Consider the following 17,596-nt stretch of genomic DNA (forward strand, 5'->3'; position numbering starts at 1 on the left):
ACAGGATCATACATTCTGCCTCGGGCAAGGTGACATCCCTTAATTTGTCCTAAACAGTAAACATTTTAAAAATCCATGTTTAACTAGAATTACTTATATGGAATAAATACTGCGCACTCCTTTTCCTTTCAGTCTCTTCTCTCGCTTTTTAGGATGCTTTTGTAGGATATGAAGGATGGATAAGCACTTATTCTTAAAAGTCATCTTAGATGCATGCTGTACACAAAAACAATCATGTACATGGTCAATCAGTTATTGAAAGAAAGGGTCATTATTAGGGGTGGGAATCACCAGAGGCTCCCGACACGACATTGTCATGATATAATATTATTGCCATTTTAAAAGGGATTTTGCTGATTTTCAGCCCGCTTTGTATCAAAACAATGAGGGTAGATGTGTAGATGAACTGCAGCAAACTTTCCTCCATCTTATCAGTGCCTGAATATCCCCTCTTCCCCCATCTGGTGGTGTTTCATCTGGCTCTTGGGTCTGTTGCTCGAACTACAGGCTGTACTTTTGCATTTCTGTATAGCTTCAAACTTGAACTGAAATCCAATCAAACGGTAAAACTAGGCAGCGCTGATTGCATATAAATCAAGATTATGTTTCTGCACTGCCTATTTCTTGCCTAATGTGTTTTCAGAAATGTATTTTAATGCCTTGTTTCGCAATAATGGTGAGAGTTTGTGAACAGGAAGTGAGCGCCACACTGCAATCCAGACAATGAAAACGGAGGCCGACAAAACGGTAAAACTAAGTAGCACTAAAATAATAATAATATTAACCAAGACACTGTTACTGAGTTGCATATTCCTCACCTCAGATGTTTTCAAAAAACTGTTTCAGCTTACTGTTTGACTGTAATTCAATTCAATGTTTTATTTGTCCCAGAGGGCAATTTGTGTTGCAGCAATTGTAAAAACATAATAAAAACACATAAAGCACAAAACAATTTGTGCCACAGAAACATACAACAGTTGACATGAATCTGTATACATGGTGACTTGCATCTATGCACATTTAAGCTCCACAGGAGCAGATTAAATAGTGTCCATCATAACTCCATTTGGCCTATAATAATTTAGTGGGCGTTAAAATTGACAACATCTCCTAATACCATGAACCATTTCAAGTGTAGTATACAGCAGCATCAACAGGTCATGGCAGTCACTGTAATGCAGCATCAGGACCATAAAGGCGGATGCTGCAGCAATATAGTACACAAGAGTGATATGTACTGTTACTGTCACTCTCAAATCAACATCACCATCATCAATACAGCAGTTACAACATAAATAGCTACCGTCATCACATCATCACCATCATCATCATCATCATCATCATCAACAACAACACTATCAGTACTACAAGTACAATATGTGCTATTACTGTTACCCTATCATTATCATCATCATCATCATCATGTCATGGTCATCCTCATCATCCTCACTACTACAGGTACAATATGCACTGTTACTTTCACCCTATCATCATCATCATCATCATCGTTACGACAAGTACAATATGTACCGTTACTGTCACCCAATCCTTGTAATCAATATCAACACCATCAGTACTACAAGTGCCATATGTACTGTTACCGTCACTCTCAAATCATCATCATCATCATCAATACAACAATTACAATATAAGTAGAAACTGTCACCAAATCATCATCTTCATCATCATCAACAACACCATCAGTACTTCAAGTACAATATGTACTGTTACTGTTACCCATTCATCATCACCATCATCATCATGTCATGTTCATGGTCATCCTCATCATCCTTACTACAACAAGTACAATATGCACTGTTATTCTATATAATCACCATCATCATTGTCATCGGTACCACAAGTAAAATATATACTTTTACTGTTACCCTGTCATCGTCGTCATCATCATCATCATCATCATCATCATCATCATCATCATCATCATCATCATCACAGGTAATGGACAACCAAGCAGCGTAATGGAGACAGGAATGAAGGAATTTGTATACCTATCAATTTATTTAGTTTTAATTTTAGGCCAGATGGTAGTAACTTGAAGTCAGAATTCAGGGGATGTGCACAGTCAGAGCAAATGGCTGATGCTTTTTTGAGCAGCTGTTTATTAGATAAATACATTAAAAAACACTAAACTGTACCACCACTATCTTACTTGCCTGTTTCACAATCTCAGTAAGGGTATTTCTCTCCTTTAGACCAAGGTTGCTGTAATGTAAAAAAAAAATTTAAAAAAAATCCCCAAACAAAAACAAAACAGAGATTTCACTCTCATAATGATTTGAAGTTTTTGATAGATAATCATCATTAGCGATCAATATGACATTTTTTATCTTGATATTATTTTTAGCAAAATCACCAAGCCCTGTGTTCATCTCACTGCAATATTTTTATTGAAATGACAGGTATTTAGTGGATTGAAAGTAAATTGATTTTATTAATCTGGAAGGCTACCAAAAGTTTAATTTGTATTTGCAACATTGATAATTGATACAATAAAATAGCCATACTTGGCATTTATGTATTGATACAATATTGCCACGCAAAATATCCCAATACTTTGCTGTATCGATTTTTCCTCTCCCTTAGTCATTACACTCCTAAATTATTCCATTTTCTTAAAAAACGGACAGCCAAAAATGGCTTAATTCCCACATTTGTATGCCCATCATATTCCCCACATTGATGAGCAGCCGCTATTCCATCTCATCTGTCAAATAATGTTGTGGTCAGTTATAAATCTAGCATGTGTCTGATCTGCGGGTGGTCACAGCTGGACCCCGTGTCTTACCATTCCTGAATCTATTTCACAAAGATATTACAGAGATCTGAGCTGCTGTCAGATATTTCCCATTCCGTCTTATCAGTGGAAGGAATGATGTCTGGCACGGCAAACAAAGTATGTGCAAAGTCCTTAAATAAAGCATGAAATTGATGGGATGCCTGTCTAAGTGAGGCACCGCCGAGCCACAGCGGCCCTCTTGCAAGCAGACAGGTACAGCTGCTCACCTCCAGACTGCACGCCTCCCCCATTTGGACTCCCATTAAAGTGCCCGGCGCTCTGAGTCAACACTTTTAATGCAGAAAATGACTTCATTCATTTTCCATTACAAGAAGCAAGTTTTTTTTTTTTTTAAAGCTGCCTACACAAAGCACTGCTTATTTTTCTGCTTCTCCACAGATGAATTTGCATACATTGGGCAGCGGAAGAACTTCCTCCCATTTTAGACATTTGGTCATGGTAGTGTTCAAGTACGGGATAAAAAGGGGTAAGCAATTTACTTCACTATACGTCAGCTTTCAAAAGCTAGTTGAGGAATCCAGACACGTAACGAACTTATCACCCTGCAGATTATTTGGTGACTGACTTGTATATTGATGAGCGCTCGTGCATGCGTGTTCGTGTGTGTGTGCGTTTGTGAGTGCATGACAGAAATCAGCTGCAACACGGATATTAAAAAAAAAAAGAGGAAAAAGCCTTTAACTCACCAGGGAACTGGTAGCTGTAGCTGGGTGCGAATCCAGTGTATCCGCGGCCATATGTTGCCACAATATTAGGGTAACCTTTGATAAAGAGAGAAGAAAGATGAGAATTATTATGTGATACCAACACACACAGACAAACACTGGGAAGAAACTACTTATAAATCCACTTTAAGAGGGAAACAAATCTTAAAAGGCTGCTTTTAAAACTCCTGGGTATCAAGACTACTAAAGTGATCTCATTTTTCCAGCTAATGTTATTTAATACCCCTGAAAAATAAAACTACAATAATCCACATTAAAAATGAGCCTGAAATAGTTAGGATTACATTTTAGAGCTGTACATTTCCTTTACAAAATGTGTATTATGTGTCACCCTAGCTTCTGTTGTTTGAGAAAAAAAATATGCAAGAAGTGATTTTTTTTTTTTTTTGCTTCAAGCCTAATAAAAAGGCGACATGTATTTATAGCTTATCATGCTGATGGTAGATTGTCAGCCCAAAAAACACTCACTGTGTGTGCACTTTGACAACAGGCTCCACCCTCAATCAATGGTCAACAATTATATTAACCTCTAATCTTGATTGCGCTGCTCTCGCTGCTTTTCCTACAGGACGCATTTTACACAGTCTCTCTTCAAAGCAAGTTACCCTTCATGGATCAATAACCTGTTTAATTATATTAGATTTTAACACACTTTGGTACCTTGACAGGGGCCTCAGAGCAGCTAATACAAAGTTTTTCTTCCTTTTTTTTTTACATATATCTATCATTCTTTGGGGTTTAGATCTTCATTGGGGTTAGTCAGCAAGAACTGGTGCCAACTTCTGTGTTGAAACACAAAGCATTAACCTTTTGAAACTTGAGCAAATTGGCTTGATTTCTTTCAAAAACATGGAAAGGCTAGAAAAATAGCACAAAAAATGAAAAAAGTACAAATAAATAACCTGATTATTAGCACAAAAAAGAGTAAAGTAAAAAAAAAAACAAAACCTAAAAATCAGCCAAAACAAGGACAGTTTAAAAAAGGGCCAAGGATATGCATGGGAAGGTGCTGACGAAATAATAATAACTCTGTAACATAATTTTAAACACATAATTATGAAAATTATAAATATAGATAAATTGACTTTTCTCCAGGATTTTATTATTGTTTTTTCCTAAATCTGCTCATTTCTTGATATTTGCAGGACATTTCTTGCTAAGTTGCTCATTTTCTTTTCCCATGTTTTCAAAACAAATCAAACCAATTTGCTCAGAGTTCAAAGATTTAAATATTTCTTAAAGGCATCTGAACACAGCATAAGAAAATTGATGTCGATTAAGATTTCAAAGGGCTGATAAGCTTCTGAACAAATAGCACTGGTTCTTAACTGTCTAAATGAAACTAAGGCAATGCGCTCCCTCGCAGTTAACCTATATTCAACTGTATTTAACTTTTAAAAAGAAATAAACAATAACAATGAATATAAAAATCGACCAATGGCTAAATAAATAAAATAATGACAACCAAAACAACAACACTAATAATAATAATAATAATAATAATAATAATAATAATAATAATAATAAAAACAAATAGATTAAAAAGAAATTAATAGAAATCCATTAATAAACAAAAAACAAAGACCTTTTCAAAGACATCTGAATAAAGCACAATAAAATTGATGTTGATCCAGGTTTTTCAACGGTTAATAAGCTTATGAACAAAAAGCACCCCCTCCCCGGCTGTTAACTGTCTAATTCATTTTCACTTTATATTCAACCACAAGTTCTCAGGCATTTTTATAGCTCAGTGTAATAACACTTACTAGCAGGTGCCTTAAAATGACGTTGGCGTCTGTTTATGTGCATCTTCAGCAGAACAGAGAGGTTTGTGTGTTTTTTGGCTGGAGGCAGTTTGTTAAAAAGATACTGTGGGCAAGGAAGTGATAGTTGTTCCCACATTTACACCTCCAGTATGGCATTCGTCTGTGTGTTGCTATATTGTTTTGAACAGGGTTGCCAACTTTGAACTTTAAAGTATCCAATGTTATTATCTAAGAAATAATAAAGGACATTTATAGTTTCATATGACCATAGTTTGTTGCACTGTAGTCAATATATGATGCATTATTATTTATTAAACTATCCAGAATGATATAAGAATGAAAAGCTAGCTGACAAACACTCTGCCAACATTTCCAGTTAGAGAAACGATGAAAATAAGGCAATGAGCCTGTGCCTGCAGGTCCCCAAATCACTACATTACAAATGTCATTTCCAAGGTTTGGATATAATGCTCTATTTCTATTCTGAATTCTTGTATTTTGGGTTTCTTTTTTTTTTAAGATTTTTTTTGGCATTTTTGCCTTTATTAGAAAGGACAGAAGATTGATAGCGTGAAAGGGGGAGAGAGAGGGGATGACATGCAGCAAAGGGCTGCGAGCTGGAATCGAACCTGCGACCGCTGCAGCACGGACATTGCCTTCATTTATGGGGCGCCTGATTTATCCACTGAGCCACCCTACGCCCCATTTTGGGTTTTTTAGGTAACCCTTGAACTAGTCAGTGTTTTAAAAAAATGTTCTTTTTCCATCCAAGTAATTTAACACAAAAGGCACTCATAAAATACTTTTGAGTGTGTCATTATTACAAAAGACAGAATTTTTATCCACATCTCTAAATTTAGCAATTACCTATAAATAAATTTGGAAGTGCAAATTTTGTGATGTGGCCCTCTGACTCATTTCAGACAGAAACTACTTTCAAGAACGACACAAGTAATGCCACACTCAAAAAGTGGGAAAAAGAGCGTTTTAACTTCTTTGGGAGAAATGTAAATAGTTTGTAAACCGCTTAGAATGTTTAATTTTTACTTTCTGGATCCCAACACATAGGAGAACTGATGTAGGGAACAAAAAAGCTGAGTTTTGTATATCTGTTTGTATTATTTCAGTAAAAAACAGTGGGATTCAATTTTTATTTTGTTTTTCCTTTGTCTTGTCGTCCTTTGTCTCCACAACTATTTTTACATTCAAGTGACATCACTGCAGCACAAATATTCTTAGCCAAGGTTGTCCTGAAAACAATGATGTTTATAGCTTGACTGTGCGTTACAGTTCATTATACAAGCTTTATAAAACAATAAATCCAGGCAGACCAAAAAAACTGTCAAAAATGAATATAAAGGCTCAGAGGGTAGTCTATAGTTGTCAAGAGTTAAGAGGGCAACAACTGCTTTATGGAAATTACAAGCATGTACTGAATGTGTTTAAATAATAAAATTGCTTAAATAGAAACTACACATCTGAGAATAGCAACATCAAGTGAGACTTTTGACCTTTTTTTATACCTGCACCACTGTTGGTATCAGAGATTAAATGATGTGAAAATTCCACATTATGATTGTACAATGATCACCGTTATTAATACTATCATGGTATTGTTAAATTGTGCTGAAAATGTTGAAAAAGAACTGATACACACTTCCACTTGTTAGTACTCAATGACTTTGGGATTCACCAGTGTTTTCTTATTTTTGCTTTTCTCCTGGGTAAGAGGAAATTTAAAGAGTGGTCGAGAGAACTCATATCAAGATAAGAGAAAAACATCTTGCTTAGCACAGTCTGCAAGTTATTGTCCAACACACGGAAAAAATAAGTTTTATATTTGAGGAAGTGCACAAATATCATTTAATCAAGTTAAAATTAGATTTTAGAGTTATTATAATGTCTGGATTATTAAATTTCAGGGCTAAAGAAATACTGCTATACTTGATGCATTGATCCCAATTACTGTAATTTCAATTACTGTGTCCCTCTGCTGACCAGTGCTAACTATGTACAGTAACTCAAATACTGTACTAGAGTACAAATTTGAGGTTACTTTTCCATAATTTGAGTATTTAATCTCATGCCTCCTTCTACTTTTAATCCATTTCAATTCAGAGGGAAATACTGTACTTTTTACTTACCTACTATTTTAAGATAACTACTTCACAAATTAAGATTTTTGTGCACAAACCAAAAATATGAAATTATACAAGTACAGCTAAAACAAATTAGTTTTGAAAATGAATTGGCAACTATTTATTTCATCATCATTTTTCATACAAAAAACATTTCATAGTTCCAGCTTCTCATGTTAACTGCATGTATTAGGACTTGTTGCCTTTTTTTAATCTAAATTATTTCGATTTATTACATTTATTCAAACTTTTGTGCATGTGCATGTTTACTTGCTGTAAACATGCACATGCACATAAGCTGTAGATCATTCTAAGTGTATGCTAGATAATATAGTTACTGTACAGTGCTCCTGTTTTGGTAAATTCACAGACATGATTGTTATATGTTGTTTTTATTGTCATGATTTTTTCTTGTGTTATGCATTTTTTTTTCAGTTGTTGCAGATTTGTTTGTTATTTAACCTTTTTACTGTTTTTATTGCAATCTATAACTTTTGACAGCCATTGCTGCTTATTTTATTTTTGAAATACAAAAAAGAACATCACCTTTAAATAATGCTGCTGCTTTTATATTGTTGTTCCATTACATTGCACAACAAACTGTTTCTGCTGTTGTACTGTATATAAGTTATTACCTCGTACAATGAAAATCTCCTGCCTTTTGCACCAATCACATTGCACCATATTGCACACATTTGAATATATACATTATATCTTTTTTTCTCTCTAATGCCCTATTATTTAATTCCATGTATATATTTTTTCTTTGTTTTCTCTCTTGTAATTCTTTGCACCGTGGGCAAAACTTAATTTCAATTGCTGTATGTCTACCATACATGGCAGAATTGACAACAAGGCTTTGACTTCTGACCTTGATTTTTTATTGGATTTATTGCTATTGTGTGTTACATATCCCTTTAGCTCATTGGATGTTAATCCAGGGCATTGCTGTAAAAGAGCTTAATGTTCAGTCAGCTTTCCCTGAACAAACAATGGTTGAGGATGTATGCATTACAATTATAGCATAACATTGTAGAAATATTTCAATGTGAGATGCTACATACAGTATAAGTACATATCCATCTTTAATAAACTAGGAAACCTAGGAATACTCAGTCATGGTTACTTTTTATACAACTATGGTAACATGTAACCACAGCTACTGAATTCTAAAAGTTGCTGAGGCTGGAAAAACATGACAACAAATCGCCATCTGTAAACCAAAGTCAAAGTCTGTGTGAGGGTACAGGCTCGTTTAGAAGTTGCGCGGTCCCTGGATGGATGGAGAGCTACAATGAGGCCAAAAGAGGACCCAGTGTCACCAGAAAAATTTAAGAGTAGCAGATGTATTGTTCATCTGCTGTCATGATTCTTATTACAACCACAGACCCACCAGTTAATTAGCTGGACAGTTTTCAGACAGAAGCAGCTGTGGGCAACATATTGAGAAACGGGGTGTGAGGGAGCAGGCGGCGAGGAAGTGGGATACAGACAAAACAAGACATTTGAGAGGAGCGGGTGGGCGAGCGAGTGAGCGCGTGTAAGAGTCACTGAGAATTTGAGCACCATCAAAGGTAATGTAAACATAATTAACCCTCTAATTATGGTATATGTCTCAGTCTTTATCCGTTTTCCGCAAGCTATTATCACCTTCAACCATAAGTCTGGACTAAATTACCTAATAAGAGGAAGTCCTTTAGGCCAGGAATGAATCACTGGAGCCAACCTTGATAACTCTGTCTTCGCTGTGTGTAAATTACACCTCGGAAACTGACCTCGGAAACCTCTTAGAGGCTTCTGCGTCCTCAGTTTCTGTTAGATACAGTATGTACTCGCCTGGTAAATTGGCTGCAGTCACAAATAAATGTCTAGATTTTAACTTCCTACAGACAGTGCAGACTAATAGAGCTTACATTAAAGGGATAGTCTGGATTTTTTTTAAGCAGGGTTTTATGAAGTACTTATCAATAGTCACCGTATTAATAGATGTAAGTCTGCACGCCAAGGACAAAAGGCAGGATACTGAAGCTAAGCAATTTACTGCTTTGGATGGCAAAACGTATGTTAGCCACCTAAAAAAAAATCTAGAATGGTTTAAGCAAGGAAATCAGTCTGGTTAAGTCAGTAATCTCTTTTTAGTTTTTTTTTTAAAAAAAAAAAAACATTTTTCTTTTCAAATGTGTTGTTTTTATGGCTTCTCTGTTTTATTTTGTTGCCTTGTGAAGCACGTAACTCTCTTTTGAAAAGTGTTTTATATGCATAGATTAGTATTATTAAAAGATTATTTTTATTAAGTGTACACAATGAGTGGGCAATAAATAATATTGAAATAATTGAAATAATATCACGATATTTTATGACTATATTGTGATACATGATATATATCTTTGTTCATTCATTGTCTTTCACTGCTTATCCTCGTGTGTGTATATATATGTGTGTGTGTGTGTGTGTGTGTAAATATATATATATACTTTTATTTTTTAAAAACTGTAACTTAATTAGAAATGTAAAATTATTTTAATTCTAAATATGGTTTTAGGACCCTTTCCCTTATGTTCTTGGATAATTTTGCCAATCCTACTCTCTTTTTTAAAACTAATTTTTTAGGTAATTTTCTTTCACATTTTCTGTCACATTTTACTAATTTCTTGTGATTTGTGGGACATGTCTTGCCAAGGTGGTCACTGCCTGTTTTTGAAAGAAATCAAGTCAATTTGCTCAGGTTTCAAAAGATCAAATAGCTTGTGAAAAAAGAAAAAAAAAATGATGATCCGGGTTTCAAAGGGTCAACTTCTGTATCGGTAATTCTGTCTGCTTCTCCAAGCTAGAACATAGTGACCGACATCTACTGTATCTAATAAACTGACTATAGGTAAGTACCTCGTATAACCCCACTTTTAAAAAATCCAGAACTATACATTAAATACAACTATAAGAAATATTTTAAAATAATAACTGTATCATAACTATGGTGTAGACATTTAAACATTTTGTCCTGAAATGGTATGAATATACTTGTATGCATGTGTCCACAGCAAGGCCTCAAAACATACTTTGCATCTCCGCATATTTGTATGTGTGAGGGTGTGCGTGAGTGTATGTAGGCTATGTGCGTGTGTGTTGGTGTGGGTGTTTGAGCGTGTGTGTGGATGCTCTGTTCTGTATGCCTCAGAGCCTGTGCCAGCTGGAATCAGAAAGGTTGACCTTGGTCATAAATATCTAATCAGTGTTTGCTGTCCATGAAAAAGTTCAATTTATTCCTGACCCAATGGGAAAATGCCTCTCCCAGACCCTCTCCCCGTCTCGTGCAGACAAAAAAACGAAATGCAACTCAGAGAGGTGGTGAGAGGAACCTTAACCTAGTGTGGATAAAGTAGGACGGAGGCTGCACCAGAAAAAAAAAAAAGAAAAAGAAAAATCCTCCATCAGCTGCTGATGAGAAGTCATCACCAGGAAGTTACAGATGGATAGCTTTCACACAACCCCTCTTTGTTTGTTTGGTCTGAAAAGAACTGCGAAATGATACAATGAAAAGCTATCACCGGCTGCAAAATATTGGATATTATGTGTTTGATACTGTCTTACTGTCAAACAGAATAAATGCCAAACTGAAATTGTTGGCTTAGTTCCTCATGCTCCCTTATTTCAACATTTTCTGAAATGGCAAAACCACTCCGCTCGTCTTGATGTAGCGCATTACAATGGGTTTCACATTTCTAACCCAAGCATCTGCAGGGAGATGTGTGCGCTGAGTATATAAGGGGAGGAATATGAAAGTGTCGGAGAAAGTGGATTAAGATACATGCTAAGTTAAGCTGCTATCTCATAAAATCCTTAGTGTGTGAATACAAACAAGAGAGTGGGAGGAAAAGAAGAAAAGAGAAGAAGAGAGCCCAGTGTGTTTCACTAAATGAAGCCTGCCATTGTGTCTGGCCTGGTGGCGGCCTCTTAGTGCTCTTATTTGCCTTATTAATATGCATGCTAATGTACCTATTTTATGGCTCAACAGTTCTGATTCACTTTAAAATCAATTATCCATCTGGTACACCCATACCTCGCCCAGGCTCAAATGTGTATTAATTTCAGCAAACATACATCGGGCACAACACAATAAAGATAAATGCCTCGATTAGAGGCGGTAAACAAAGGAGCAAGGGATGGCTTTAATGAGATTTGGCACAAAAGGAGCTTACACTTTCTTAAATAATGAGCCTAGGGTCCCCTTTTTCTAAATGCAAATTATATAAAGGAATGTTTCGCTGTCCTTGTTCCAATTTCATTTAGATAAGAGTGTCTCCAAACAAGTTGGCTGTTAATATTCTCACATGAGCACATCACTGCCTTTCCGCCTGCCGTCTCCCAGTGGAGGGGAAGAGTGCCGTCCTCTTCACAGACACATTAGTCTGTAATAAGTTCTGAAAAGTTCACTGTGCTTGTTAAATACTTCCAACGGATGAGATGGAACTGAACAACGTAGATAGAGCTGACAGGAGCACTTGTCTAGTCTGATCTAGACTTTAACCACAAACAGATCTATAGTCAGTCTGATGGCAAGGTCATCCCTGGATTAACCATGACACTTTATGAAACTGTACAGACAAGCGACGCCCCATTTACACCGCCTGGAATATTGGGTCACCGCGCCGCCTCGCCATTCTGTATATAAGATACGACTGCAGAATGTGGGGGACAGAGTTATCTCGCCTTTAAGCTGCCACCGGAGGTAGTAACAGTGCCGAAACAGTCTAGGATGGCCGAAAGGACGGGAACATGGGCAGGACAGGTGTAACGTTTTGATCGGCATAAATGTCCGCAAATTGAAAAAAAAAAAAAAAAAAAGAAGCTCTTTAACCTCTGAGCAGAAGGCTGGCATATAACCGATGGTAAATGATTGTTTTTGCCATGTTATGACATTGTTATTATTTATAAAGCACTGCTGACTTGTATGTTATAAGTCACACAAGAGACCCACACTGTTGTGTTAAACGTCACGCCCGTCACACCTCTTTCGGTTCCGCGATGCCAGGTGTTATTTAAAATGACACTCTGGAGCGGAGACGATGCTACTGTTGTTTTGTTTCTGTGTAGAAATGTAAAGGAGGCGTAAAGGAGGGACTAAAGCACGATCTCTGTGTAAAAAGTGCTTGTGACGACCTTCAAAGCCGCTTTCAACATGACGTTACCTGGCAGAGATAAAAATGCATGACTGTGGTTCTGCTTGCACCTGCGAAGGGAGTGGGGGGGGGGGACTTGCATGGCAAAATGAGTCTCTTACAATCAGCTGCGTGTCTCTTTTGCTTTTGAAGGAAAAAATAAATCTTTTATGTGAGGGCAAATCCATTTGGCTGGGTCGCACATACAAATTATATGCATAGGAAATGTGAACGACAGACAGACAGAAAGGTGGATAGGTGGATAGTGAGACAGATAAATAGGCAGACAGAGAGACAGTGGGTGGGTGCGGAGGAAGGGAGGGAGGCAGAGAGTGCAATAGTGTTAAATAAAAAGGGCCACAGGCATGGGCTGGATGGTAATGAAGAGGGGTGGGCCAGCAGCTGAGGTCCCTGTAGATGAGATCTCTCCCTGACATGTGTGTCCCCTTCATTACCCATTAAGGGGGGCACAGTGATGAATCCTTAATATGACATTACACCAATTTTCCTCTTCATTTAGCCTGCTAATGTGCTGGTCTGCTCCTATATGCCCAGGGGCTGCCTGTACCAGACTCGACCAGAAATAGACCACAGTGGCCACTGGTGGCACACCTTGAAGCAGCCTAATTAGGGGCAGCGCCCACCTAATGGGGCTATCTAGACAAGAGTTTGCATAAGTTGTTTTTTTTAGAAGGTAGGAATTGATGACTGAATGGCGTTTGTGTTTGACGCCTCGTCTGAACCCTCCCATACACATGTAATGTTACATATTTTAAGGGCTTCAAGCCAAAATTTGCTGAATCCTTTTGTTGTTTGTGCTATTTTATTATTTTTCTTCAGTAATGTTCCCATGAGGTGATACATCATGAACACATGAAAAATATATGACCCCAACTGAGCTGATCGATTAAAACTAAAGGTCACCTTTCAAAAGTCATACGTAAATCAAACTCCACAACTGATTTACACACAACATATACCATTTGTACTCACTATCCAAATTTGCCACCAGAAGTCAACCTGACCACATTTTCAGACCAAATGTGGTTTTTAAAAACACATTATTGACATCTCCTCGTAAACCATATATCTGATTTCTGCCAGTAAGTCTCTTGGAACCTTATTGGACCAAGCTTTTCATAAGTCCATAAAAGCTTGTTTTGAACATACTGACCAATAATATTGAAAAGGACATAGCTCATAACATAAATACACCTCACTCTACAACCACTGACCCAATCATCACAAAACGCACAAGACATGTTCATGTATGTACCTGAAACATGCCCAAACTGTTCTCACTCACAACTTGTCAAATATCGCTGCTTTGTCAGTGATGTTAGCATCAGGCAACGACGCAAAGATGCACCTTTAAAGGCAGTTGGTGACGCCGTTGGAAGCTGCTGTGATTTAAGGAGCTGGAAAGTCTCAGGAGGGAGGGGAGGTCTAAAATACTCGGGCTTGCTGTTTGCTGTTCGAAATCTATTCATATGCTTTTATTGCCTAAACCAAACTATATGCTTTTATTGCACAAGGAAATAAACGTAAAAGTGTTTTACCTATGTTGTAAGTGTTTTTTTTTTTTTTAAATTGCAAGTAACGAGCAGAAACTGTACATTTTCTGTGAGAGCAGAAGCGCATTTCGAAAAGACACAATGCAAATAACAAACGTAAATTGTCCCGCCATCCAGGAACGTCAACAAAAGACAAGCTCATCATAAAACCTTTAAGTTACAAACTGTCAAAGGTCTTGATCCTTCACAACTTTTAACTTTCAACAGTCCATGCTGGCTAAATCCCACCATCTTAGCTCATGGCTATGATATGTTTCTGCTTGCACCCTGGTAGAAAATTTGTTTTTGTTGTTTCAAACATGAAGAATTTTATGCATAATTTCTATATTCGATGGACGTTTCCAGCATGATTTTTAAACCTGTTTGTCATGTAAAGGATGTTTATAGATGTGGATGTTTATGTACGTGTTATTGTGTAAGATGGTGTGAGTGCGACTCACTCAGCATGCCCATCCCCAGCATGAAGGCATCCATGGTGTAGGGCAGACCCCTGGCTCGCCCTCGCGTACCTGGTGGGAACATCACCTCCTTGGGCTGGGCCTTCTTACATTCTACCTATGTAGACAGACAAACACACACACACACACACACACACACAGGCAAAGCATTAGACTGTGTAGGTACACAACCAGACAGATCTGACAGGGCTGTCTCAGCTCTTTAAGGTGGTTTTCTATTTGACTTGCACAGCGCTAGATGTTTTCCATAGAGAAAAACAAGACTGAGTCAATCTGAGCACCTCACATTTTAGAGGAAGGTCTCTGAGGAAAACTTACAATCATGCTCCTCCTGCATTAAAGCAAAGGTTATTGCTCCAGTGAGCATGTGCCCAATGCCTCAGGGAAATACAAGCTTAATACTTTCCAAGTGTTTCTGAGACATCAAGGTAGGAGAAGCTCTGTTCTGCAATGCCATTACTGCAGTCCCGCTGTGTGGCAGTATGTCGGTTCTTTGTTAAAGGCGCTTCTTTGTTTAATCCAAACAGAATAATCTCAAAAGCAATAATCTCGCTTGACAAAATGTTTCATTTAACTTGCAAGGGCAGCGCATTTAAAATCTGACGCGGGTGAAAAACAGTGTGTTTTCTGAGTATTTTTTTTTGCGCTCAATGGTTCTATTTTGTGTGTATCTGCTGGGCTGAAGTCCCCAGTGCCCCGCAGTCCAATTCCACCCGCAGCACCCATCTCTCCCCTGCATTTCTCCCTCTCACTCCAGCTCTCTCTCTCTCACACACACAGGTTTTGCTCATTTCCCATCTTGCAAGACTGACATCTCCTCCTCCTACATAACACATATCAAATGAGGGATGTGACAGGGACAGATGAGGAGAAGGAGGAAGATGAGAGTCCTATTTACCACATATCTATCCTATCTCGATGAATTATAGAGAAGCACGATCGGCTGACAAGGGGTGGCATGGTCTTGTGTCTGTTGGTTGTTTCTTTGGTAGGCTGAGTCTGTTCACCATGCTGCACAATCTATTTGCTCCACTGCCTGCTTGGCATCAGCCTGTCCATCTGTTTGTCTGTTTGCCTCCTGGCTCTCGGCTGCTTCTCCCTACTGCCTCCACTTAAGCAGGGCTTTCTCGGCTGCTGCGATTCACATGTCATCTTGGCCTGCTGCACAAGACAGGCTACTGCGCCAGCGTTGTGTACACCTTAGCCGAGGTGCAGCCCCGGCATCCATACAAATATACGACTCTGACAGGCCAGCGGCGCACATTCGCACACTTTCACACACTTTCACACATGCACTTTGCAAGTTGAAATAAAACTTATCGTCCGTACCAAGTTCCTGTGATAAATGCAGGGGCGTGTCTAAGAAGCGGGCTCGGGTGGAATGGGCCACCCTGAAATCTGGTTGGCCAGCCCATTATGACTATCTGCACAGTCTGTTTGAACTGTCTAATGAGAAACTGAATTTTCGGTTAGTAATGTGCCAGAGTAGTGTCTGACTCGACCAATTTTACTTTATTTTTAAAAAAAATATAATAATAAAATAATAAATAATAATAAAAAATACTGTTAATGTTGCTAAACGAAAAAGTTGCTTTCCATATCAGCCAAAAAACATGACAAATCTGCATTTCTTCTTCTATATTCATATACCATCCAGTTTCAACGATCAGCGGTATAAAAACCAATCTCAGCTGAGCACATAGGGATCTTACCATTTTAGTTAAATTATATAATATAAATAAATCAGTATCATTAAAAAAATAAAAAAGAAAAAAAGAAAATATAATAAATACATTTATTTAAAAAGCTTGTTCAGACGGGCCTATTTATTTAAATTTTTTTTCACACTTTAATTTTGTTTGCACTATATATTTGCTATTGTACTATTTACATTTGGAGGAACAATTTCTTTAACAAAGTATGGACGCTTTATTTTACATTTGCGTGGTGTCACTCTGTTGTGTTCTGATGGGCAGGTCTGTTTGTCTTTTAAGCTGAACTATAAACATTACTGTAAAACACTGCAATGTTAGTAATTTAAGCAGGTATGGAAAATGGAGAGAAAAAAAGGTAAATTAAAGCTATGCCAATGTGTGTGCCCGCAGCAGCGCACGTACTTCATGCTACCGCTGCATAAGTCAGTGCCCCTCTTGGGCCACCTGAGTAAAAATAGTCTGGACACGCCACTGGCTACATGAATAGTATAACAAGGAGCAGAGAGGTAGAAATGTAAAGAGGGAATGGAAAAAGGCTGCTATCACAGAGGGAAAGTTGCAGCGTTGCACAGCTGTGATTTGTTGCTGTTAGCAGCCCTTTCATTTGAAGCAGACCGACTAAAGTACACAGTTCCCTCAGCCACTTTGTAGCTGTCACAGCTGCTCTGCCCTCCTTGCTCGCCTGCAATGCTTTGACATTGTGCTGAAGAGAGCACAGGCGCTCTCATCGTCAGGGAATGACCCCCCGGCATGGAAGCAGGAACTGGGTGGGACAAACGGGCTGGTTAGAAATCTCAGAGCACTGCTGAGATTTCCACATGTTCACATAGCCGGGTTGACAAATACAGTGGAGTTCAGAGACGGTGTCTGCTCAGCGTCCTCCAGCAGTAGCCACATCCACCGAGTTGGACGCTCAGGTGGGCCTGCTGGGAGTAAGACAGGCCCGGGTGTGAGTCATGCCTACATGCTCTCAGATGCCGATCTTTGATATTCAGAGAGAGGGCTCCTTGTCATGGATTTAAAAACCAGCCAGGAGCCAGGAACTGTGGTGGTGTGAGTGTGTGGGTGTTCACCTGCTTCAAACACACACAGGAGTGTGTGAGGGAGGGAGGCAGGAGCTTTCAAGAGTGAACTGAGTCAAAGAGAGGAGAACAGAGAGGACGGCAAGACAATCCTGAGCCTGACGGTGAAGCACTGCAAAGGTTCAGCAACTGTTGGAAAACATTACACTTACATGCCATCATTT

The 17,596-nt window shown here is 38.2% G+C and overlaps 1 protein-coding gene across 11 annotated transcripts in view; it reads right to left on the bottom strand.

Moving 5' to 3' along the window:
* LOC121952124 (RNA-binding protein Musashi homolog 2) overlaps window positions 1–17,596 on the bottom strand; it is a 338,550-nt gene that overhangs the window by 63,753 nt on the left and 257,201 nt on the right. For all 11 annotated transcript variants that reach the window (XM_088088718.1, XM_088088717.1, XM_088088720.1 and 8 more), the window contains 2 exons: window positions 14,618–14,732; window positions 3,505–3,579 (listed from right to left, as the gene is read on the bottom strand). In XM_088088718.1, coding sequence (XP_087944844.1) covers window positions 3,505–3,579; window positions 14,618–14,732 — 190 coding nt within the window. The remainder of the gene's footprint in view (window positions 1–3,504; window positions 3,580–14,617; window positions 14,733–17,596) is intronic.

Source organism: Plectropomus leopardus, chromosome 15 (assembly GCF_026936395.1).
Source record: "Plectropomus leopardus strain MGB_pleo_1.0 chromosome 15, ASM2693639v1, whole genome shotgun sequence".
In the NCBI taxonomy this organism is placed as follows: domain Eukaryota; kingdom Metazoa; phylum Chordata; class Actinopteri; order Perciformes; family Serranidae; genus Plectropomus; species Plectropomus leopardus.